The sequence below is a fragment of the Carcharhinus amblyrhynchos genome, chromosome 8 (genome assembly GCF_965287045.1).
Source record: "Carcharhinus amblyrhynchos chromosome 8, sCarAmb.v2.hapA, whole genome shotgun sequence".
In the NCBI taxonomy this organism is placed as follows: Eukaryota; Metazoa; Chordata; class Chondrichthyes; order Carcharhiniformes; family Carcharhinidae; genus Carcharhinus; species Carcharhinus amblyrhynchos.
This window is the reverse complement of record NC_137331.1, coordinates 98,916,047-98,942,539: the sequence shown is the minus strand read 5'-3', so window position 1 is coordinate 98,942,539 and position 26,493 is coordinate 98,916,047. Positions and strand designations below refer to the sequence as shown.

The 26,493-nt window shown below is 43.8% G+C and overlaps 1 protein-coding gene across 1 annotated transcript in view; it reads right to left on the bottom strand.

Moving 5' to 3' along the window:
• tg (thyroglobulin) overlaps positions 1-25,731 on the bottom strand; it is a 364,697-nt gene extending 338,966 nt beyond the window's left edge. Inside the window, exons 1-3 of the mRNA XM_080193545.1 lie at positions 25,695-25,731; positions 5,221-5,326; positions 3,773-3,870 (exon numbers count right to left, since the gene is read on the bottom strand). Of these exons, the coding sequence (XP_080049671.1) occupies positions 3,773-3,870; positions 5,221-5,326; positions 25,695-25,731 (241 nt within the window). The remainder of the gene's footprint in view (positions 1-3,772; positions 3,871-5,220; positions 5,327-25,694) is intronic.
• Positions 25,732-26,493: the final 762 nt, after the last annotated feature.

Below are 26,493 nucleotides of genomic sequence, written 5' to 3'. Positions count from 1 at the left end.
AAAAATATTTAGTGATCCTGCTTCCACTGCCTTCTGAGGCAATGAGTTCCAAAATTGCACAACCCTCTGAGAGAAAAAAATCCTCCTTATCTCTATAAGAGAAACTAATTTTAAAACAATGCTCCCTTGTTCTGGACTCACCTAAAAGGAAAACATCCTTTCCACATCCACCTTGTCAAGGCTGTTCAGATCTTACATCCGTCAATCAAGTCAACCCTTACTCTTCTAACCTCCAATGGAAACAAGCCCAACCTGTCCAATCGATCCTCGTAAAACAATCCGCTCATTCCAGTATTGTAAACTTCCTCTATATACTGCCACTGATGCATTTACATCCTTTTTTTAAATAAGGAGACTAAAACTGCACAGAATATTTGAAACGCTGCCTAACCAATAGCCTGTATAAATTGCTACAGCCCTCTGTAGTCACACCCAAGGTGCAGGAAGATAGATGGGTGACTGCCGGATGAGATAGGCAGTCAGTGCCCCCTATAGCTGTCCCCCTATCTAACAACTATGCTGTTTTGGATACTGATGAGGGGGAAGTTGCATCAGGGGACAGCAACAGCAGTAGTCAGAGTGAAGGCACCAAGATCTGCCTTGCTGCATAGAGGGGGGATACAAAGTGTAGTAAAGCAATAGTGGTAGGGGATTCTATAGTGAGAGGCACAGATAGGCACTTCTGTGGCTGCGAAAGGGACCCCATGATGGTAATTTGCCTCCCTTGGTGCCAGGGTCCTTGGTGTCTCTGAGCGAGTGCAAAGCACCCTAAAACAGGAAGGAAACCAGACACATGTCATTGTCCACGTTGACACAAATGACACAGAAAGAGTAGCAAGATCCTGCAATGGCAATTTAGGTAGGAGATTGAAAAGCAGGACCTCTAGGGTAGTAATCTCAGGATTATTCCCCATGCCACATGTTAGTGAAGCAAGGTAAAAAGTCTGACAACACCAGGTTTTAGTCCAACCTATTTATTTGATAATATACTCACAAGCTTTCGAGGGACACCCTCTTCGTCAGGTGAATGGAGAGTTCTGGCCTCAGACAGAGCATATAAAGCACAGACAGTTTGAGTAATCTCTAAACTGTCTGTGCTTTATATGCTCTGTCTGAGGCCAGAACTCTCCATTCACCTGACGAAGAGGGTGTCCCTCGAAAGCTTGTGAGTATATTATCAAATAAATAGGTTGGACTAAAACCTGGTGTTGTCAGACTTTTTACTGTGTTTACGCCAGTCCAACGCCGGCATACCCACATCAGTGAAGCAAGGAACAGGGAGATAATGCAGCTGAACACAGGGCTAAAGAACTGGTGCAGGAAGGAGGGTTTCAGAATTTTGGATCATTAGGATATCTTCCAGTGAAAATGGGGCCAGTACAGAAAAGACAGGTTACAGCTGAACTGGAGGGGCACCAATATCCTGGCTGGGAGGTTTGCTAGTGTGGTTTGGTTGGGTTTAAACTAATGTGGTGGGGGGATGGGAATCAGAACAATAGGTCAGCAAGTGTAGACACTGGGGATGAGCGTGGTACCAAGGCCAGGCTAGCTAAGAGGAAGAGCAGGCTGGGCGAGGTCGAACTCATTGGGCCCAGAAGTCTGGAGTGCATCTGCTACAATGCAAGAAGTATAACAGGAAGACAGATGAACTTAGAGACTTGATTCTAGCGTGGAACTTGGATGTGTTTGTGATAATGGAAACTTTGGTTAAAAGAGGGACAGGACTGGCAGCTAAATACTCCAGGATATAAATGTTTCAGATGAGATAGAGGGAAAGGTAAAAGAGGTGGGGGATTTGCAATACCGGTTAGGGAACATATTACAGCTGTACAGAGGGAGGACACCTTGGAAGAATCATGTAATGAAACACAGTGGATAGAACTCAGAAACAGGAAGGGAGCAATCACTATGATGGGTGAATAATAGGCCTCTCAATAGCCCATGGGAAGTTGAGGATTGGATATGAAAGCAGATTCTGGATAGATGTAGAAATAATGTGATTGTTGTTGTGGGAGACTTTAATTTTCCTTATATTGACTGGAAATCCCCTAGGGCTAAGGGTCTGGATGGCAAGAAATTTGTTAAATGTGCCCAGGAAGGCCTTTTGGAACAATATGTGGATAGTCCGACCAATACTGGCAGGTTGGACTGAGTATCGTAATTGGTTTTCTGCACATGTGTGGACCAGTGTGCATGTGTTGATGGGTATCATAAAACATAGAACATAGAACAGTACAGCACAGTACAGGCCCTTCGACCCTCGATGTTGTGCCGAGCTATGTCCGAGCCCAAGATCAAGCTATCCCACTCCCTATCATTCTGGTGTGTACCATGTGCCTATCCAATAACTGCTTGAAAGTTCCTAAAGTGTCCGACTCCACTATCATAGCAGGCAGTCTATTCCACATCCCAACCACTCTCTGTGAAAAGAATCTACCTTGGACATCCCTTCTATATCTCCCACCCTGAACCTTATAGTTATGCCCCTAGTAACAGATACATCCACCCAAGGAAATAGTCTCTGAACATCCACTCTATCTATCCCCCTCATCATCTTATAAACTTCTATTAAGTCACCTCTCATCCTCCTCCACTCTAAAGAAAAAAGCTCCAGCTCCCTCAACCTTTCCTCATGAGAGCTACCCTCCAAACTAGGCAACATCCTGGTAAATCTCCTCTGCACTCTCTCCACATCCTTCTCATAGTGAGGTGACCAGAACTGCACACAATATTCCAAATGTGGTCTCACCAAGGTCCTGTATAGTTGCAGCATAACCCCATGACTCTTAAACTCAAACCCCCTGTTAATATACGTCAACACACTATAAGCCTTCTTCACGGCCCTATCTACTTGAGTGGCGACCTTCAGAGATCTGTAGATATGAACTCCAAGATCTCTCTGTTCCTCCATATTCCTCAGTACCCTGCCATTGACCCTGTAATCCACATTCAAGTTTGTCCTACCAAAATGAGTCACCTCACACTTATCACAGTTAAACTCCATCTGCCACTTTTCGACACAGCTCTGCACCCTATCAATGTCTCTTTGCAGCCTGCAAGAGCCCTCCACCTCATCCACTACTCCCCCAATCTTGGTGTCATCAGCAAATTTACTAACCAACCCTTGAGCCCCCTCTTCCAAATCATTGATAAAAATCACAAATAGCAGAGGACCCAGCACTGATTCCTGTGGTACACCATATCAGTGGCCGTCTTGTGTTGGCATGAGTTACAGTGCATTAAATAACGGTCTTCAAGGAGTGACTTACAGGTTGAAATCTAATAGAGAGGCTTACTTGCTTTTTATATAGAGTAATGGGTGCCTTGGAGTGAATTCCAGGCTGAAATTTAAATGTGTGGATCTTTTTAGCTACCTCAAAATGGCCAACATTGGGAAAGGAGTCAGGAAGCTGGCCAAACTCATAATTTTTGGCTTTGTCAGCTAAGCCCAAAGACTTAGATTGTGAACAGCCTGGTTCAAATTGATTCCAGAGAGCAGTGTGTCAATACAGGATTAAAATAATCAAATTGTACAAGTTTTTCTCCAGGAGGCGTCTCCAAACAGTTAAGTTTTAAAACCTCTGCTCAAGAATATGAAGATAATCAAAAAGTTAATCCCTGCCAAAATGTTCAAATATCAAGGGGTGTGGAGCACAGCTAAAATAATTGGGGTAGCTAGAAATAAAAACAAATTAAAAAGTTATGTCTCAGGAAGAAGCTGAGAGTGGCTATTATTGAATAGCGATTATTTTAGGTGCTCTCATATACTCACAGGCAGTTACTGAGGTGGTTCCATTGATACTTGACACCATATCACCTTTATTGTTGACACACCAGCAGGTTTGTCCATCCTTCGTGCACTGCACATTCCTGCATCAAAGGAGCACGTTATTAAACAAGGACAGACAAACATTCACATGTTGTAGTGGCCACGGGATAACGGATGTGAACAGATGGCTTCAGCACAGAGTTTCCCCGGACCACAGCATAGATTACAGGATGTGCTGTAGAAGCACAGGCCCAACTTGAGGAGGATTTGTTTTCCAGATGCTTATTTAATACCTGGAAAACTTGAGGTCTCTTGAATCCAACTCATGGACATCTACACCTGATTTCTTAGATCTTCGATCTAGGTATGTGAGTTTCTACATCGGGAGGGGGATGTCTCACAGTTTGGAGTAGATGTATATTCCCGCAAGTATCGAAGATTAAGGAATGGTATTACCGAGTTGAATAAAGGATTTGATAGAGTACATGGAAAGAAACTATCTCAGAATAAGGTGCGTAACTATAACATTGAAGCTAGGCCATTCAGGGGTTGATGTTCGGAAGCACTTCAAGTAAGTGTCAGTGAAAATCTTCAACTTTCCTCCCCAAAAGGTTGTTAATGGCTGGTTCTTCACCAAATGTGTTGAAGATTACAGAATCAAAGTTAAGGTACTATGATTTCATATGGCAAAGCAGTTACAGTTTGATGTCAGCAGCGTCAAGTTAATAGAGTGAATGGTTGCACCGAGAACAGCTTTAATGGCCCCTATATCCTCCTCTATTATTATCATTATCACAATGGGTTTATATTAAAAGAAATCAGTGATACAAATCCCTCCCTCTACTCGCCCCCCTCCCACCACCACACTCAGAGTGCTGCACCAGTCTTGAGTCCTGACAGAGTTTGAACTAAACTGAATCAAACTCACTTGGTATGGCTCCTGCTCTGTCCAAGATCGCAGGAGACTACAAGGGGTCGTGAATGAAGCCCAGTCCATCACTCAAACCAGCACAGACTATGCTACCCACTGCCTCAAAAAAGCAGCCAGCATAATTAAAGACCCCACGCAGACCAGACATACTCTCTTCCACCTTCTTCCATCAGGCAAAAGATGCAGAAGTCTGAGGTCACATACCAACTGACTAAAAACAACTTCTTCCCTGCTGCCATCACACTTTTGAATGGACCTACTTTGCATCAAGTTGATCTTTCTCTACACCATAGCTATGACTGTAACACAAGATTCTGCGTTCCCTCCCTTCTTTCTCTATGAATGGTATGCTTTGTCCGTATAGCATGAAAAAAAGAATACTTTTCACTGTATGCTAATACATGTGACAATAATAAATCAAATCAAATCAAACCCAGCTTACAAATCCCCTTGCCGGATCTATCCCTATACCAGTTCATATGCTCAAAAGAAACCCAGGAAGCTGGATGGGTTTTCCTACCTGTATCCGCCATCCTGGGTACACTGGGGAATGTATGTGCTGATTTTCTGGGAGGCTGCTCTCTTCAGCTCACATGCGGTCAGCTGCTGGGACTCCAGCTGTTGTTCTACAATTCAGCACATTAAAGAATCAACTCAAAAGAGAACCTTCTTGAAACATATTGGTTTATATTGAGGTAAACCTGGCAATAAATGCCTGTATTCACTGCGCCACACATTATACAGAATAAATGTTGAAATATGGTACCTATTTATATATTTTTAACTAATTTATTCATGGGATGAGACTATCACTGGCAAGGCCACAATATATTGCCCATCCTTGCTTGCTGTCAGAAGGTTTAAGCGGGTCTTTCCCTCGAATTACTGGGAGAGTTTTGTTATAACTGAGTGACTTGCTAGGCCACATCAGGGAAGAGTCAGCCACATTGGTGAAGCACTCAGAGTACTATTTTGGTTGGATGAGGTAAGGGTGTTCAGATTCCTTCCCAAAAACATATTCATGCACTGGTTGGGATTTTTTTAACGAAAAATGTCATGCTCACTTTTATTAATATCTAAGCTGACTTCAAATTTACCCACTGCCACGTGACAGAATTTGAACCTACATTCTCTGAATGAACAATCTACACTACCTTTTCATTTATTAGTGTCACAAGTAGGCTTGCGTTAACACTGGAATGAAGTTACTGTAAAAACCTCCTAGTCGCCACATTCCGGCACCTGTTTGGATGAGGGAAAATTTAGCATTGCCAATGCACCTAACCAGCACGTCTTTCTGACTGTGGGAGCAAACCGGAGCGCCTGGGGAAAACCCACACAGTCATGGGGAGAATGTGCAGACCCTGCACAGACAGTGACCGAAGCTGGCAATTAAATTTGTATCCCTGGCCCTGTGAGACAGCAGTGCTAACCACTGTGTCACCATACCAATTATACCCATTCTTAATATAAAAATACTTTCACGGATATATCTCAAGTTAAATTTTTGGAACACTGTTGTTAGCACTGGTTTAAAAAGCTCAAAAGAAGAGACACAATAGACACTAGCAGGAGGAAAATGGCAGGAGCTTGCATGGTAAATTGAAGGGATGATTGAAGAGGAGGGCTTTGAAAGCATGGCGGAATGTGAAGGAGAACTTGGAGTGGAAATCTCAGAGGAAAAAGCTGGAGTGAGATTGAATGAGGAAAGTGAGAAAACTGAAAGAAGCAGAGAAAAATGGTAATCTGAGTTAACAGAGAGGAGAATAGTTGCAGGTGAAGCTTTCTTTAAATAAAGACTTGCGTGTGTATATACAGCACCTATCATAACCTGCAGGATGTCCCAAAGTGCTTTACAGCCAGAGAAGGACTTTTGAAGTGTAGTCACTGTTGTAATGTAGGAAACATGGCAACCAATTTGTACACAGCAAACTCCCACAAACAGCAATGTGACAATGACCCCAGATATTTATTTTTCACAATGTGAAATGCAGAATGAATATTAGTACAGACTCCAGGGATAACTCCCGTGTTCTTTTTCAAAATAATGCCATGAAATTTTTTACCTTTATCTGGGAGGGCAGACAGTATCCAGAACAATGGCCTGTACCTCCGACAGTGCAGCACTCCCTCAAAAAAGAACTGGTCAGCCTAGATTTTAGACTTTTATACTCAAGTCCTGCAGTAGGACTTGAAGCCAAAAAAACCTTCACCATTCAGCCAGAGGAGTGATACCAACTGAGCTATGGCTAACACCTCCAGATTGAACAAACAGAGCCATGGAAAGAATTGAAATTAGGGTGAGCATTTTGGTGGTGTGAGCAGTAGGAATGCAGAACTTAAAACTTGTGAGGATGGGCCTGGCAGCTATTTGAATGCGTGTCAATTTGGGGGCCAGCAAAGAAGTTATTAGAAGAGACAAGTCTTAAGGAGGTGAAAGCAGAAACAAGGCTTTTGATGCAGAATGGGAAGTTTTGCAGAGGTGGAAGAAAGTGAACTTTGATAACAGGGAAAACGTAGAGTAGGAATCTGTGCTTTGGATCAAGCAGTGCACCACTGATTCCCTAACTTTTGATTCAGTTTGAGACAACAATGCGACTGTTAATGACATTATCAAGGACAAAGATTTGGAAGAACTGAGAGTATAAGAAAAAGAAGAATTTAACATAGTTATCACTTATTACATAAACAGAAAATGTTGGAAACACTCAGCAAGTCAGATAGAAATGTGGAGACAGATTTAATTTTTCAGATCAATGGCCTCTTATCAGATCCTTTCACTGGCTAATGCAGTTTTCTTTGGTTGAGCAGAAGCTAAACAAATAGTCCTTGTGAAATCTCTGGCTTGCTAATAAGTGCTGCAGTACAGGTTTCCCAAGTAGTCACATGCTGTTAGCAAATACCAGATTTCTGTTTCACAAGTCCCTTCTCCTGACTAATGGTCCCTCTAGGAAAGCACCTCCCACCAATATGACTTTTCCCTTTTGTGCAGTCGCCACTCCCGGCCTTTTCGAATAAGGTTTGCAATTTGGTGCTGAGTTAAGGCAGATTTTGGGCTGTAACATTACACTTAATTGAGATTGGGTATGGACTGCCCAAGCACATTTCTCAAGAAAGTCTTAGGGTGACCCTGAGAGGTTTTAATAGTCATAAGTGGATTCAGATATAGTTCTGAATGATCAAAAGGACACTCACAGTGTCACTCACAGCCCTAATGCCATTGCTTATTTTCAACTGTGAACTTACCCACCAAGTGGCTATTCTTCACATCTGTGAGTGTTACCAATCTATTACATGTAAAGTCTTCGGAGTTGAGTCTGATTTTGTCCTAACTGACACTTGTGAGCGTTGTCCAAAGGGACTCACCGAATAATGGACAGGAGTCAGATCTCTGATTAACCTTTCCTTCTCTTAGTTCAGGAGTATGAAGACCAACTGTAGTATTGCAAGATAAGTCAAATCTGCATAGAACAGGATCAAATTTTGGAACCTACCTGGCCTATATGGCTACATACCACTCAAGAAAGTTAAATTTATAAGTGAGCAATCGGGGGACCTGTCCTCAGTGATTACAAAGAGAAAACTCCCACTATTTCTCCTCCATATCAGAAAGTATTTAATGCTGCCTTACCAGAAATCACAGCTGCTGCAATGCAGATGGATTGGAGGACAACTATGATCGTTCCTCTGTGTCCCATTGCTTCTCCTGCTTGTCCTATGAAGCAGGCACCAAACTTACCCAGCTTTCTTCCCTTATATAAAATCAATAGGTTAGTCAAGCTAAACATAGTTAGAAACCAGTGAAGTGCATCCAGCGTCTCATAAGGACGCACAAGGGTTGTCTGACGTAGGTTCTGTGGCTTGAAACTAAACAATTCTTAAGTGGATTGTGTAGAGTCTCCTAAATGCTCACTAATCAAAAAAAACCTTCCCACTTCAAATTCTATTTTGAGAATCTTAAGTTCTTAACCACTTTGTCATGGTCCAAATTCACTGCAGTTGTTTGTTCTGTCTGGATTTTATGCAGGAGATGGTTTATTGGAGTCTAGGGGTCAGACATATTGCAGTAACAGTATACCAAGGATTTGATATGGTATAAAGTAAAGTCTTTTGATTGAATTGAATTGATTTTGGCATGGTGGCACAGTGGACCAAGGACTCAGGTTCGATTCCTGGCTTGGGTCACTGTCTGTGTGGAGTTTGCACATTGTCCATGTGCCTGCATGTGTTTCCTCCAGGTGCCTCGGTTTCCTCCCACCCTCCAAAGATATGCAGGCTAGGTGAATTGGCTATGATAAATTACTCCTTAGTGTCAGGGGGATTAGCTAGGGTAAATGCATGGGGTTATCGGGATAGGGCCTGGGTGGGAATGTGCTCAGCGCAGACTCAAATGACCTCCTTCTGCACTGTAGGATTTGATGATTCACTATGAATTATTATTGTCACATGTATTGGGATACAGTGAAAAGTACTGCCAGCTATATCAGACAAAATATACCATTCATAGAGTATATAGGAGAGGAGGAAAGGAGAGGATGCAGAATATAGTGTTACAGTTACTGACATGGCGAAGAGAAAGATTAACTTAATGTATGATAGGAGCATTCAAAAGTCTGATGGCAACAGGGGAGAATCTGTTCTTGTGTTGGTTGGTAGGTGATTGATTGGCACCACATCTACAAACATCCACTCCTTCCACCACTGACACTCAGTAGCAGCAGTGTGCACTATCGCGGGTGGCACAGTGGTATAGGGGCATGGTAGCACAGTGGTTAGCATTGCTGCCTCACAGCGTCAGGGACCTGAGTTCAACTCCAGCCTTGGCTGACTGTGTGAGCTGTGTACGTTCTCCCCCATGTCTGCTTGGGTTTCCTCCAGATGATTTGCTTTCCTCCCACAGTCCAAAGATGTGCAGGTTAGGTGGATTGGTCATACTAAATTGCCCCTTAGGGATTAAAACGGTAAATATGTGGGGTTATGAGGATAGGGCCTGGGTGGGATTCTGGTCAGTGCAAACCCGATGGGCTGAATGGCCTCCTTCTGCACTGTAGCAATTCTATGGATTCTATCTACAAGATGCACTGCATCAATTCACCAAAGATCCTTAGGCAGCACCTTCCATGACCACTTCCATCTAGAAGGACAAAGGCAGTAGATGCATGGGAATGCCACCTGCAAGTTCGCCTCCAAGCCACTCACCACCCTGGAAACATATCGCCATTCCTTTGCGGTCACTGGGTCAAAATCCTGGAATTTCCTCTCTAACATCATTGTGATGTGCCAAATTTCCTTAGAAAGTAGAGGCATTGGTGGACTTTCTTAACAATAGTGTCTGATTGGGGGAACCAGGACAAGTTGTTTGTGATCTGGACACCTAAAAACTTGAAGCTCTCAACCTTTTTCTACACTCTCAGGTAAATGTAAAGACCCCACTCCTCTCCTATGTCCCACTCAGTCAGTATCTAAATCTTACTGAACACAATGCCATTTATTCAACAGTGGTAACTTGCTGAGTGCAAATTGGCTGCTCCTTGTTCTACATTATAACAGTGACTGCATTTCAAAAGTACCTCATTGCTTGTAAAATGCTTTGGGACATTGTGTAAGATGCTCTATACACACATATATAAGTTCTTCCTCTCTTTTGAAATGGAAGTTCTTTATTAATCTTACTTACAAATTCCAAAGAAATAAGTTAATCTTTTCTTGCACTTGCTGACAACATTGGTTGGAATTTTGCCATCCTGCCTGCCACAGGAAATCAAAGCAGTTGAGGGGCGGAGCCATGGAAAGGTCCATTGACCTTGGGTGGGATTTTACGGTTTCAGGATGAGCGAGACCATAAAATCCCATTCATATTTTCCACTCCCTTTCCTCAACAATTCTGGATACAGCTCATGGGCATGATTTGTAAGCAGCTCTGCCTCCAAGTGTAAACCTCAATATTGACTGCAGAAAGAATATCCAATGGGGACATCACAGCCAAACCCAAGACTGTGTTAACCTGGACGAACTCTGGATGATTTCTCCCCTTCATAACCCAGGCTAGTTTTAACATTGCCATCACTGTCCTGATTGAGATCTGTTAATTCAGCAGATCCCTAATCAGTATCAGTTGCATTTGACATTTAAATTTGTGGGTGTTACACCAGAATTGAATATAACTCATGTGTAATATGTCCGCTTGCTGAATTACCTTCAAATACATGCTGCCTCAAAGCGCTATTGAACTTGGTTTGACTCCCGGGTCATTGTGTGCAGTCTGCACATTCTCTCCATGTCTGTGCAGGTTTCCTCCGGGTGCTCTAGTTTTCTCCCACACCCCGAAAGACATGCTGGCTGGGTGAATTGGCCATGCTAAATTCTCCCTCAGTGTATCTGAACAAGCGCTGGAGTGTGGCGACTCAGGGATTTTCACAGTAACTTTATTGCAATGTTAATGTAAGCCTCCTTGTGAAAGTATATGTTTCCTTAAGTAAGGAGACTAAAACTCGGTCTCGGGCTCTGTACAATTGTAAAATTGCTGGACAGTCGGTTAGCTCAGTGGCTGAATGGCTAGTTTGTGTGACACCAACAGCATGGGTTCAATTCCTGTACATGCTGAGGTTATTCACAAAGGTCCACCTTCTCAACCTTGCCCCTTGCCTGAGGTGTGGTGATCTTCAAGTTAAATCACCACCAGTCAGCTCTCCCCTTTGAAGCTATGGTCACTTGGGACAACGGCGACTTTACTGTACAGTTGTAATATGATTTCACTACTTTATACTCCATCCTCTTGCTAAATAAATAGTCTCAATTGATGCACAGAGAATGGCCAGTTTCGGGGAACAGAAAGAGAGAAAGAATCAAAAAATAGTGAAAGTTGTGCATTACTTGGGTACGCCTGCAGGTTACTGAATGCTATTACTGGGCTGTGATTCTGTTTATTAAATGAATCATTTTCAGGTTCGCAAACGGTAACTAATGGAGTGCCACAGTGATCCGTGCTATTTTTGATCTATATTGGTTACTTGGGTGAAGGGATTGACAGTATGTGGACAAATCTGCTGGTAGCACAAAGGAAGCAAGTTGTGAGTAGGACACAAGAGATATAGATAGGTTAAGTGAGTGGGCAAAAATTTGGTAGATTGAATAAAATTCACCCCCAGTGTACCTGAAGAGGCATTGGAGTGTGATGACTAGGGGATTTTTCACAGTAACTTAAGAACATAAGAACATAAGAAATAGGAGCAGGAGTAGGCCATCCAGCCCTTCGAGCCTGCCCCGCCATTCAATAAGATCATGGCTGATCTGTCGCTGCTCAGTCACACTTTCCCGCCCTCTCCCCATAACCCTTAATCCCCTCTCCTATCAAAAACCCATCAACCCACGTCTTAAAAATATTTAGCGAGGCAGCCTCCACCACTTCAACGGGCAGAGAATTCCAGAGATTCACTACCCTTTGAGTGAAGAAGTTCCTCCTCAACTCCGTTCTAAACCGCCCCCCCTTTATCTTGAGGCTGTGCCCCCTAGTCCTACTGTCTTTTTTGAGCGGGAAGAGTCTTTCCACCTCTATCCTATCCATCCCATTCATCATCTTATACGTCTCAATGAGATCTCCCCTCATTCTTCTAAACTCTAACGAGTACAAGCCCAGTTTATTCAGCCTCTCCTCATAGCTCAACCCCCTCAACTTCATTGCAGCATCAGTGTAAGCCTACTTGTGACACTAGTAAATAAAGTAAAAAGCTGGCACACAGATGTGACAAATTAATTAGGAAGGAAAAATGCAGTGATGACCCTTTTTGCAAAGGGATGAAGTATAAAGTAGTGAAGTCAAATTGCAATTGTACAGTAAAGTCGCCATTGTCCCAAGTGACCATAGCTTCAAAGGGAGAGCTGACTGGTGGTGATTTGAGTTGGAGATCACCACACTTCAGGCAAGGGGCAAGGTTGAGAAAGTGGACCTTTGTGAGTAACCTCAGCTTGTACGGGAATTGAGCCCACGCTGTTGGTGTCACACGAACTAGCCACTCAGCCACTGAGCTAACTAACTCTCCAGCAATTTTACAATTGTACAGAGCCCGAGACCAAGTTTTGGTCTCCTTACTTAAGGAAACATATACTTTCACTGGAAGCAGTTCATCAAAGGTTGATTCCTGCATAAAGGGATTGTCTTATCAGGAAAGGTTGAGCAGGCTTGGCTATACTGCTCAGAGTTTAGGAGAATGAGAGCAGATCTTATTAAAACATGCAGAGGGGACATGAAAGAGCAGGTGCTGAAAGAAGTTTTTTCTTTGTGGAGGAATCTGTAAGTGGGGGGCAAAGTTTCAGAATAAAAGATTTCCCATTTAAGATGGAGATGAAGAGGAATTTCTTTTCTCAGAGGATCGTTAATCTTTGCAATTGCAGAACACAAGGGGCTAGGTCATTAAACATATTCAAGGCAGAATTAGACCGTTTTTGATCCACATGAGAATCAAGGGTTGTGGAGGGCAGGAAGACAAGTAGAGTTAGGGCTGCAAGCAGATTAGCCATGATCACATTGGAAAGAGGAGCACCTCTGGGGGCCAGCTCTGACAGCCTCCTCCTGTACCTATTTCTTATGTTCACCTCTTTGATTGGAAATGAGTTCATCATATTAGGAGAAATCAGTCTTTATATAAGCAGTGAAAATAAATGGGAAATAAACAAATGGCACACATTTGGTCAGAGAAAAAAGATTTGAAAGAATATAAATTTTCCTTAAAAGAATGTGTGAACATCAGTGTGATAAAATTAAAGATTCTGAATTCCCTGGTTTTGTACACCTTGCCTCTGCTGTCAGTGAAACTCCATTCACTACAGCGGGACCGGAGAATCCCAGCTGGGGCAAGGTTGGAGAATTCCGGCCCTGTTCCGATACTGGAAAAAGAATCTGTGTCCTTGTCTTTTTAACACATGAATTATTTAAACAAACATCTTGCATGATGTTTGAATAAGCTATCGCTAAGTCAGTGAGCAACGCAGCCTTGAGGCTCAAGGGCCTGAATAGTTGTGGAATTAAAAAGAGCAATGACGCATTTGTGAACCGGTACTTGATCTTTTAAGTTTTTTGGAGATGTTTGAGATCATCCCACATGTTTCTCAGAGCAGAGGAGTTGGTCAATGAAACTGGCTGACCAGCAGGTAAGAGGAGATATGCTAATCTGAGAAGCTGAAAACCAATTTAAGTTGCAGGTATGTGGATAGAAAGAATGACACAGCAGATAATCATGAGTAATTACAAGGTACTGGGAACTGAGCCTATTTTTTATTCAGTCATGGGATGTGAGGTATTGCTGGCAAAACCAACATTTGTTGACTATTCCTAATTGCCCTTGTGAGAACTGTATGGAATGTTGGATTTGGGAACAGTTACCAAAATAATAGTTCTTACATACAGATCCTAAAGTGCTAAGAGTGATCCAGAATCTACTAACCTAAGCTCGCCAGTGAAACCTGCTGCAGAGCCCTTGGGGCACTATTGCTCAGACACCTCGACTTCTCAATGCATTGGGAGCTCTCCTGCCACTACCACCCACCCAACCCACCCCTGGACATCAGAACTTCCCCCCTACCTGCCCACTGCCCGTGCCTGTCCCTTCATCCCCACAACCCCCACCCTGCTGGTTGCTCCCAATGCTGGTTTGCTCATTCTCTTAGAGGATTTGAGCCCAGTGATTTCTTTAATTAAGCAGTATTGTTGCAATTACTTTTCCTGTGCTCTGATTTTCCGAGTTATCTCAAGGTTGTGTCGATGTTTTAAATCAGTGGATCAGTCCAGAATGTTTTTATCAACTTAAAAGTTAATATTCACCTGTAGCAAATACTAAAAAACCCATTTCCATGACTAAATTTACTGCACTATTGATCAATGGTGTGGTGGTCGCCTAAAAATCAATTCTTGACTCAAGTCCAAATGAATTATTTCTTCTGATTGTTTTCACATTACCAGTTTTGTTTAAAATTGGTCTTTGTCAACAATCTTGCTGGAAGACACACCCCATTGCCAGTTATTCTCCTTACTATTATGTTTTGGGGCTTTAGCCTCTTCTACAAATGACAGATGGAGTTTCTAAAGACGGCTGATGTAGTTTAATCTGGACAAATGAGGTAATACTTTTTGGTAAGTCTAATACAGATGGGAAATACACCATAAATAGCAGGATCCTTAAGAGTATTGATAGGCAAAGGGATCTGGGTGTACAGGTGGAGAAGGTAGTCAAAAAAGCATACAGTATGCTTGCCTTCATCAGCCTGGGCATTGAATTTAAAAAATGTTCCAGCTTTATAGAACTTTGCTAAGCCACACTTAGAGTATAGTATTCAATTCTGGTCACCACACTACCAGAAGGATGTGGAGGCTTTGGAGAGGGTACAGAAAAGATTTACCAGGATGTTGCCTGGTCTGGAGGGCATTAGCTATGAGGAGAGGTTGGAGAAACTTGGTTTGTTCTCACTGGAATGACGGAGGTTGAGGGGCAACCTGATAGAAGTCTCAAGATTATGAGAGACATGGACAGAGTGGATAGTCAGAAGCTTTTTCCCAGGGTGGAAGAGTCAATTATTAGGGGACATAAGTTTAAGTGCGAGGGGCAAGGTTTAAAGATGATGCACAGAGGGTGCCTGAAACTTGCTGCCGGGGGAGGTACTGGAAGCAGATACAATAGTGACTTTTAAGGGACATCTTGACAAATACATGAATAGGATAGGATTAGAGGGATATGGTCCCTGGAAGGGTGGGACTTTAGTTCATTGGGCAGCATGGTCGATGCAAAGGGCCTGTTCTGGTGCTGCAATTTTCTTTCTTTCTTTACTGAATAGAAACAAAGAATAGGTTGCCATATCATGGATTACTTAATGAACCAGTCAGAGTTTATTGAAATAGGTGTTGCTTCATCGTAATCTAAGATAGAAAAGAGATTGAACCCTGCGAATGCCTCTGGTGATGCCTCTGGTAAATCATCTGACAGAGATACATTGCTTTACAACACATAACACAAAGTAATTGGGAAGAATAGTGGAGTCACAGATGGATAAAAGTGGTGAAGATGGCATTAGGCATGTTTGGTTTCATTGGTTAGAACATTGAATACAGGAGTTGGGATGTCTTGTTTAAGTTATACAAGACATTGGTGAGGTCACACTTGGAATATTGTATACAGTTCTGGTCAACCTATTATAGAAAGGATATTATTAAACTAGAAAGAGTGCAGAAAAGATTTACTAGGATGTTACCGGGACTTGATAGTTTGAGTTATGAGGAGAGGCTGGATAGACTGGGGCTTTTTTCCCTGGAATGTAGGGGGCTTAGAGGTGATCTTATAGAGGTCTATAAAATAACAAGGGGCACAGATCAGCTAGATAGTCAATATCTTTTCCCAAAGGTAGGGGAGTCTAAAACTAGAGGGCATAGGTTTAAGGTAAGAGGGGAGAGATACAAAAGGGTCCAGAGGGGCAATTTTTTCACACAGAGGATGGTGAGTGTCTGGAACAAGCTGCCAGAGGTAGTAGTAGAGGCAGGTACAATTTTGTCTTTTAAAATACGTTTAGACAGTTACATGGGTAAAAGGGTATAGAGAGACATGGGCCAAATGCTGGCAATTGGGACAAGCTTAGGAGTTATAAAAGGGCAACATGGACAAGTTGGGCTGCATGGCCAATTTCCATGCTGTGTACCTCTATGACTCTATAATAGGCACAAGGCATTTGTGGGAGATTCTGTAGTAGGGTCAATAGTTTCTATTGTAAACATGATCCAACATCCCCAATAATATGCTACTCCCCAAGTGTCAGGCTCATGCACCATCACAAGAGAATGCAAAGAGCTATGGGAGTGTTTTTTGGAGTTTTTTTTATTTATTAGTGTCACAAGTAACCTTACATTAACACTGCAATGAAGTTATTGTGAAAATCCCTTCGTCACCATACTCCAGTGCCTGTTCAGCAACACTGAGGGAGAATTTAGCATGGCCAATGCACATAACCAGTATGTCTTTCTGACTGTGGGAGGAAACCGGAGCACCCGGAGGAAACCCACACAGACACGGGGGGGACCTGCAGACACCGCACACACAGTGACCCAAGCCAGGAATCAAATCTAGGGCCCTATTGCCATGAGACTAAACACTGTGCTAACCACTGTGCCATTGTGTCGCCATAACAACAGTTATGGACTGTTTCCAGTGGACTAATTTGGGATTGTGATCAGAATTGCTAATTCGTGGATGGAAGAATGCTGGATAATTTCAGATTCCTGGAACACCTTTGACGCTAGGAAAATTGTACGGGTTGGATAGTCTTCACCTGAACCCAGAATCTTGCTGAAAGGGTAAATAATGGAATGTTGTAAGTTGAAGGGCCTAATTTTCCCATCGTGACGCATTAGTTTTTTGGTGCGTTGGGTTGGGAGATGCGCGTGATGGCCATTTCATGGGATTCACGTATGCATTCCTAATGCGTGTGTGTCTTCCACAGCTGGAGAGCAGGTGCAGTTGGGACCGCGCTGGAAACTGGCAGGAAGATAAGGCAAGTGATTTTAATCTGTTTTTAATGTAATTTAAATGTCATTATCAGGCCCAGGACTGAATTCTCCATGGCAATAGCATCTCACACCTCATCAGGAGTATTTCACTCCAGCGGGGTTTAAAGTAGCTCTTTAAGTTCAGGGAACTAGTGGGAGACCCCACTGGAGTGAAGCGGGGGCAATCAGGGCCCCCCAGGGATTGGGTGGTATGGGGGTGGTGCCCTAGGCATGGGCATCCTGGCAATGCCAGCCTGTGCTCCCTGGCACTGCCAAAGGGGAACATTGCCCATGCCCAAGGGGCATCTTGGCATTGCCCACAGGGCATGAGTCGGTGCCAAGAGGGTGGGGCCTATTGTGGGCGGGTCCTGGGATGATTGGTGGGGTGGGAGGGTCCTGCTGTCCCGCTGTATTGGGATTTGGTTGGAGATGAAGGAGGGCCAGCGATAGGGGCAGGCTGAGGGGAGGGGGTGGTCTCCTATGGGGAGAGGTCTGCCAGGGACAATCTGCTGGGGTGGGCGGAGGTCTCTCAGGGTGGGGAGGGAATCGTCACTGCTGGGGTGGGGGGGACGGAGTCGGGAGATCGGGGCGCTCCAGGAACGGGGAGTGGATTTCGGGGCTGGTCCAGGAATGGTCGTGTGGGCCACGATGAGGCCATGGAGGGGCAGCACCATGGTGGTCCCAAGGCTAGCCAGTGATCAAACTCTGCATGCACAGAGTTCCAGAACTGTCAGACTCCGGCGCGAATAGGCCCCGGTCCCCTGGGTTTTTAATGATATTTACGATTGTGACCTCTGCATGGCACAGAGTGTGGGGAGATTCAAGTCTGAACTCCCACTGAATAAGCAATTGTGATTTACACCATTTTTCCCACCACTTAGAATTTTTTTGGGAGAATCAGGCCCACAATATATTTTGTGGGCTGGAAGGGGAGAATAAATCAAAATGTTTGAGAATAAAGGCAGCAAGACATAGGTTGGGTATAGTTATCCAGATAATAGCTCTATACACAAATGTTTTATCCTGTTCTTATTTACTGGTCCTAAAGCATCAACAGCCATCCAGAATCTTCTTTCCAGATGAGTCTATTATGCAGCAATCATCAGAGAAAGTTCTGGTTGAGTTTTCACCTTCCTAACTTAGCGATGTTGAAATGCAACATCTTCATGGTTCCCCCCAGCTGAGATCAGATAACTCATCTCCAACACAGGATCAAATGGGATCTTTCCCAGTCTCTTCACCTTTGCACGATGCAGACTGTTTATCCATTTAGTTAATAACAGGGGATGACATCAGTACACAGTTTGCACCTCACTGGCCCCCACACTGAAATACCCACATTATAAGAAAACAACTTGTGAGCTGTGGTTGTGAAGTGCTTTCGAACACCTGGAGTTTCAAAAGGGGTTACATAAATGCAATTTCTTTCTTTCTTACCTACAAGTAAGAAAAAAGTTAGAGCTTATTTATTAGTCACAAGTAGGTTTACATTCACACTGTAATGAAGTTATTGTGAAAATCCCCTAGTTGCCACACTCTGGCACCTGTTCGGGTACACTGAGGGAGAATTTAGCATGGTCAATGCACCTAACCTGCACATCTTTGGACTGTGGGAGAAAACTGGGGCAACCAGGAGAAACACATGCAGAAATGGAGAGAATGTGTAGATTCTGCACAAATAGGACAGACAAGGGTCAAAGAGGCTGTTAGCAGAACAAATGTAACAGAAGGGTCAATAACCAGAAGTAATTGGTAGAAGGATTTGAGGGAAATTGAGGTTTTTTTCCCACTTAGAGGGTAGTGGATGCCTAGAAGTCACTATCTGAAATGATCAGGGTCCAAGCTCTCATCAAAAGTACTTGGATATTCATCTGAATTGCCTTAACCTCCAAAGCCAAGAACCAAGTGCTGGAAAGTGGAATTAGGTTGGATAGTTCTCTTTCAGCCTGGACAAAGCTTGAATGTCCTCCTTCTGTGTCAGACACTTGATTCTAGGATTTTGGGGGGAAAACAAACCTACACAAAAGATAAATGGCCAACATAAGCAACATTGTGGCATCTCAGGCAAGATTATATTGAAATGAGAAGAAAGGGCTTGCATTTATTATTGCCTTTTAAGACCTCAGGAGGACTCAGTGTTTTATTGCTAACGAACACTGTTCAGCATCGGAAATGCTGAATGTCATCCTTGTACACTGGGTAACAGTCTCATTTCAGAATGAAAAGGTTGTGGATTAAAGCAACACTCCAGGATCTCAGTATATAATCAAGGCTAACATTCTAGTGCATGACAGAGCGGGTAGTGACTCGCCAGAGATGTTGCCCTTCTGAAGTCATTAGGCCTATGCCAGGAAGCAAGATGATCAGCAAGTTCCCATTGCACTATTTTGTAGACAAGCAACAGGACCTCCCTGGTACTTTTGTGCAACATTCCTTTAGTTCAACTAATTGTCCATGCACCTCTGTCCTATTTATCCTTAGGAGTTCAAAATGGTTGTCAAATTTGTCAACCACATTTCAAAGTCATTCAATGTACGTAAAGTGCTTTGAGATGTTTCTGAGAGATGCGATAAGAGTATGCTATAACTTGCAATTCTTTCTGTTTTATGATTGTTAGACACTCATTCTTGAAATATGGGTGTCAATGGCAAGGTCAGCATTTATCGTCCACCTCCTGAAGTGGTGAGCCATCTTTCCGAAACGCTGTAGTTATTGTGGTAAAGGTGCTTCCATTGTTGTTTGTTACAGACTCACAATGACAATGAAGAATGAGCAATAAATGTCCCAGATGGATTGATCAGTCTTGAAAGGGAAGTTGGGAGGTGATAGAATTCCCATTCACGTGTTCCTGTTATCTTTTCAGGTGGTGGACATCATAAATTTGGGTTGAAGAAGCCATGGCAATTTGATACAGTGCATCATGCACATTGGACACATTCAAGCCACAATATTATGATGATGGAGGATGTGGATGTTTCAGTTGGGGAGTGGGAATCATGGACTATTTGGTCTTGGATAACTTTAAGATCTTCAGTGTTAGTGCAGCTGCACACGGGCAAGTGGCGAGTCACTGCTGAATGCGTGGCTGAAGGATTGGTGCAGGACAGAGGATTTTACTTTTGTAGACCATTGGGAAGTCTTTGTGAGGGAAGGGCACCTGTACAAGTGGGATGGGGAACACTTAAATGGGAAGGGTGCAAATATTTTAGCTGGGAGGTTAACTGGAGTGTTTCGGCAGGGTTTAAACTAATATGGAGGGGGGGTGGGGTGGAGACAGATAGCTGAGTAGGCACTGGGATTGGGAGCAAGTTGGGTGACAGGGTAAGTCTAGATGATAGGAAAATCTCCCAGGAGAAGGGGGATCCGAGTGGGCCTGTGGGTCTTCAGTGCATCTGTTTTAATGCGAGGAGTATGACGGGTATGACGGATAATTAAGGCCTTAATGTTCGTGAGGAATTTAGATGTGGTGGCAGTGACAGAGACGTGGTTAAAGGAAGGACAGGACTGGCAGCTAAATATTCCTGGGTATAAGTGTTTTAGGCGTGACAGGGGAGGGTCAAAAAGAGGAAGGGGAGTGGCACTGTTAGGGAGCACATCACAGCGGTGCAGAGGGAGGATAATATAGAGGGGTTAGGAATTGAGTCTCTGTGGGTGGAGCTGCAGAATAGCAAGGGAGCGATTACTATGCTACAGACCGCCTGACAGCCTTCAGGCAGTGGAAGAGGGTATATGTAGAGACATTTTGGATAAGTGTAGGAAGAACAAGTTGTTGTAGTGTGAGATTTAAATCTCCCTGGGGTGGATTGGAAGGTGCCTAGAGTTGAGGGATCGGACAGGGAGGAATTCGTAAGATGTGTATTGGAAGGGTCCTTGGAACAGTATGTAGATAGCCCGAGTAGAGAGGGGGCTATACTGGATTTAGTTCTGGGCAATGAGCCGGGTCAGGTGGTTGAGGTTGTGGTAGGTGAACATGTAGCTAATAGTGACCACAACTCCATCTACTTTAGGATAATATTGGAAAAAGATGAGTGCTGTCCTAAGGGGAGGGTGCTAATTTGGGGGAAGGCTAGATACAGCCAGATTAGGCAGGAGCTTAGGGATACAGACTGGGATAGGCTGTTGGAGGGCAAGTCCACATTAGGCATGTGGGAGTCTTTCAAGGGAAAACTGAAATGGGTGCAGGAAAGGCATGTGCTGGTTAAGAGGAAGGATGGGAAAGGTAGGATTATAGAGCCGTGGATTACTAGAGATATCGAGGACTTGGTCAAGAAGAAACGAGAGGCGTAAGTTAGGTCTAAGCAACTGGGAACGGAGAGAGCGGTGGAGGAATACAGAGAGAGTAGGAGGGATCTCAAAAGGGCAGTTAGGAGGGCAAAAAGGGGGAATGAAATGGCTTTGGCAGGTAAGATTAAGGAAAATCCAAAGGCGTTTTTCTCCTATGTTAGGAACAAAAGGGTGACTAGGGGAAAAATCGGTCCCCTCAGGGACAGGGGAGGGTAATTGTGCTTAGAGTCTGAGGGAATGGGGGAGATCCTGAATTAATACTTTGCATTGGTATTCACGAAGGAGAGGGGCTTGAGGTCTGGTACGGTCATCGAGGGAGCTATAGACCAATTGAAGGAACTATCCATTACGAGGGAAGAAGTTTTAGGGCTTTTAGGTAGCATTAAAACTGATAAATCTCCGGGGCCTGATGGCATTTATCCCAGGCTGCTTAGGGAGGCGAGAGATGAAATTGCTGGGCCTCTGACTCAAATCTTTGCCTCTTCTTTGGACACAGGTGAGGTCCCAGAGGACTGGAGGATAGCGAACGTGGCACCGTTGTTTAAAAAGGGTAGGAGGGAATACCCTAGTAACTATAGGCCAGTGAGTTTGACGTCACTGGTAGGCAAGTTGATGGAGAGGATTCTTAGGGATAGGATGTATGAGCACCTAGAGCGTTGCGATCTAATTAGGGATACGCAGCATGGCTTTGTTAAGGGGAAGTCTTGCCTTACGAATCTGGTAGAATTTTTTGAGGAGGTGACAAAGTTGACGAAGGACGAGCCGTTGATGTCATCTACATGGATTTCAGTAAGGCGTTTGACAAAGTCCCTCATTGTAGGTTGGTAGAAAAAATTAAGGCTCATGGGATGGATACAAGGCCAGGTATCTAGATGGGTGGAGAACTGGCTTGCTAAGAGGAGACAGAGAGTAGTAGTGGAAGGGTCCTTTTCTAGCTGGAGGTCTGTCACTGGTGTGCCGCAGGGCTCAGTACTGGGGCCTCTTCTTTTTGTAGTATATATAAATGACTTGGAAGAGGGAGTAAGTGGTGTGATCAGCAAATTTGCTGATGACACCAAGATGGCTGGATTGGCGGGCAGTGAGGAGCAGTGTCTGGCAATACAATGGGATATAGATAGGCTGGTATATTGGGCAGATAAATGGCAAATGGAGTTTAATCCTGATAAATGTGAGGTGATGCATTTTGGCCGGAATAATGTAGGGGGGAGTTATATGATAAAGGGTAAGCCTATAAAGAGTATAGAAACGCAGCGAGACCTGGGGGTGCAAGTGCACAAGTCTTTGAAGGTGGTAGTACAGGTGGAGAAGGTTGTGAAGAAAGCTTATGGTATGTTAGCCTTTATAGGAAGGGGTATAGAGTATAAGAGCTGGAGTCTAATGTTGCAGTTGTATAGAACGTTGGTTAGGCCGCATTTGGAGTACTGCGTCCAGTTCTGGTCACCTTACTACTGGAAGGACGTGGTGACTCTGGAGAGAGTGCAGAGGAGGTTTACCAGGATGTTGCCTGGTATGGAAGGACTGGGTTATGAGGAAAGATTGAGCAAACTGGGGCTGTTTTCCCTTGAAAGACGGCTACTGAGGGGGGATCTAATAGAGGTATATAAGATTATGAAGGGTATAGATAGAGTAGACAGTGGTAAGCTATTTCCTATGTTAGGGACGCACAGTACGAGGGGCCATGGGCTTAGGGTGAGGGGGGAGAGGTATAATACAGATATTAGAGGGAGGTTTTTCACACAGAGGGTAGTGGGGGTATGGAATACTCTGCCAAGCAAGGTGGTGGAGGCAGGCACGCTGGAGTTGTTTAAGAGTTACTTAGACAGGCACATGACTGGGTTGGAGATGGGAGGATCTAGGAGATTGTTTTAAATAAGGTTCATTAGCATTGGGATGTCCCTGGTAACGTATAAGGATGAGGAATGACACTAATGTTTTTCTCTTTTAATTCACAGGTTTTAAGTCGGTCCGCCTTGTTGTCCATCGAGGGACACACACACGATGGGTCGTACTAGGGCTGCTCTTGGATGTTCGAGAGTAGCCGAGTGCTTCATGTCGTTAGTGTGTGCTTAAACTGGACCAGATGCTGGGCAGCATGACAGCTCAGTGACTATCACTGTTTGCTGTGCAGACACATAGATTTGGGCCAGTGTCTGTGGAAGTTTGTGCATTCTCCCCGTGCTTGCATGGGTTTTCTCCGGGTGCTCTGGTTTCCTCCCACACCCCAAAGATGTGCTATTAGGCTGATTGGAGGTAATAAATTGTCCCTAAATTAGTTTCCCTCAATGTGAAATGCCATAATCATAGATAAGGGTCATGGGTGGAGGGGGGACTGGTAGTGTTAAAATGGTGGCACAGGCTCGTTGGGCCGAAGGGCCTGTTTCCTGGGCTGTTTTTGTTCTTTGTTCTCTCATCAGACTCATGGTTCTGGTTTGTAGGTGATGGACAGGTTCTGGGGACTCAAAACCTGGTCTATTTATTGCAGAATGCCTAGTCTCTAACCTGGGCTGTAGTATCCATGGCATGTACATGACAGGTCCAGCTGAGTTTCTCGTTAATGGTGACCCCAATCCCTCCGCATGTTCATGAAAAAGTACATAGCAATGATAATACCATGAATCTCAAGATGTTGTTTGGATTTCTCCTGTTGGAAATGGTCATAGCTTGGTACTTGTGCGGCACAAATGATACTTGCCACTTATCAGTCCAAGCCTAGATGGCAGGCTTTTGCATATGGGCATGTACTGTTTCATTATGAGGAATTATGAATGGAGATGAACACTGCACGATCATCTGCAAACAACTATAGAGCAGACATCGTAATGGAGGGAAGCTCATTACTGAAGGGCATTACTGATGGTACAGATTTGGATGCTGCTCTGAGGAAATCCTGCAGCGATATCCAGTGGCTGAAATGATTGGCTTTCAACAACTGTATATATCTTCCTTTGTGACAGGCATGATTCCACGATGTATTGCTAACATTCCCACCAGTCATGCATGGAATGTGTCAGTGCATGGAGTGATTGCTTTACATGTTGCAGATTTAGCCATAGAGTCATAGAGGTTTACAGCATGGAAACAGGTCCTTTGGCCCAACTTGTCCTTGCCACCTCTTTGTTTTTAACCACTAAGCTGATCCCAATTGCTCGCATTTGGCTCATATCCCTCCATAGCCATCGTACCCATGTTACTATCTAAATGCTTTTCAAAAGAAAAATTGCACCCGGCTCTACTACCTCTGGCATCTTGTTCCAGACGCTCACCACCCTGTGTGAAAAAATTGCCTCTCTGGATCCTTTTTGTATCTCTGCCATCTCACCTTAAACCTATGCCTTCTAGTTTTAGACTCCCCTAACTTTGGGAAAAGATATTGACTATCTAGTTGATCTATGCTCCTCATTATTTTATAGACCTCTATAAGATCACCCCTAAGCCTCCTACGCTCCATAGAAAAAAGTCCCAGTCTATCCAGCCTCTCTTTATAACTCAAACCATCAAGTCCCGGTAGCATCCTAGTAAACTCTCTCTGCACTCTTTCTAGTTTAATAATATCCTTCCTATAATAGTGACCAGAACTGTACACAGTATTCCAAGTGTGGTCTTACCAATGTGTTGTACAACTTCAACGAGATGTCCCAACTCCTGTATTCAATGTTCTGACCAATGAAAACAAGCATGCCAAGTGCCTTCTTCACCACCCTGTCCACTTGTGAATCCACTTTCAAGGAGCTATGAACTGCACCCCTAGATCTCTTTGTTCTATAACTCTCCCCAACGCCCTACCATTAACTGAATAAGTCCTGCCCTGGTTCAATCTATCAAAATACATCACCTCGTATTTACCTAAATTAAACTCCATCTGTCATTCGTCAGTCCACTGGCCCAATTGATCAAGATCCCGCTGCAATCCTTGATAACCTTCCTCACTGTCCACTATGCCAGCAATCTAGGTGTCATCTGCAAACTTACTAACCATGCCTCCTAAATTCTCAACCAAATCTTTAATATAAATGACAAATAACAGTGGACCTAGCACCAATCCCTGAGGCACACCGCTGGTCACAGGAATCCAGTTTGAAAACAATCCTCTACAACCACCCTCTGGCTGCTGTCATCAAGCCAATTTTGTATCTATTTGGCTACCTCACCCTGGATCCTGAGAGATTTAACCTTATGCAACAACCTACCATGAGATACCTTGGCAAAGACCTTGTTAAAGTCCATGTAGACAACATCAATTGCACTGCCCTCATTTATCTTCTTGATTACCCCTTCAAAAAGCTCAATCAAATTTGAGAGACATGATTTTTCACTCACAAAGCCATGCTGATTGTCCCTAATCATTACCTCTCTAAATGCCTGTAGATCCTGTCTCAGAATATCTTCCAACAACTTACCCACTACAGATGTGAGGCTCAGTGGCCTGTAGTTCCCAGGCTTTTCCCTGCAACCCTTTTTAAACAAAGGTACCATATTTGCCATCCTCCAATCATTAGGCACCTCACCTGTGACTGTCGATGATTCAAATATCTCTGCTAGGGGACACGCAATTTCCTCCCTAGGCTCTCATAATGTCCTGGGATACAGGTCACCAGGTCCTGCGGATTTATCTACCTTGATGTGTTTGAAGACTTCCAGCACCTCTTACTCTGTAGTATGTACACTCCTCAAGGCATCACTATTTATTTCCCCAAGTTCTCTAACATCCATGCCTTTCTCAATAGGAAATTCTGATGAGAAATATTCATTTAGGATCTCACCCATCTCTTGTGGATCCGCACATAGATGATCTTGTTGATCCTTAAGGGACCCTACCCTCTCCCTCGTTACTCTTTTGCCCTTTACGTATTTGTAGAATCACTTTGTAAGCGATGCTTACTTAGTTTAAGCATGGAATAGACTGTTGCAGATGACAGCCCTAACTATCGAAAAGCACAATAGGCATATTCTGTTGCTTAAACATTTATTGTCTATTTAAAAAAAAAC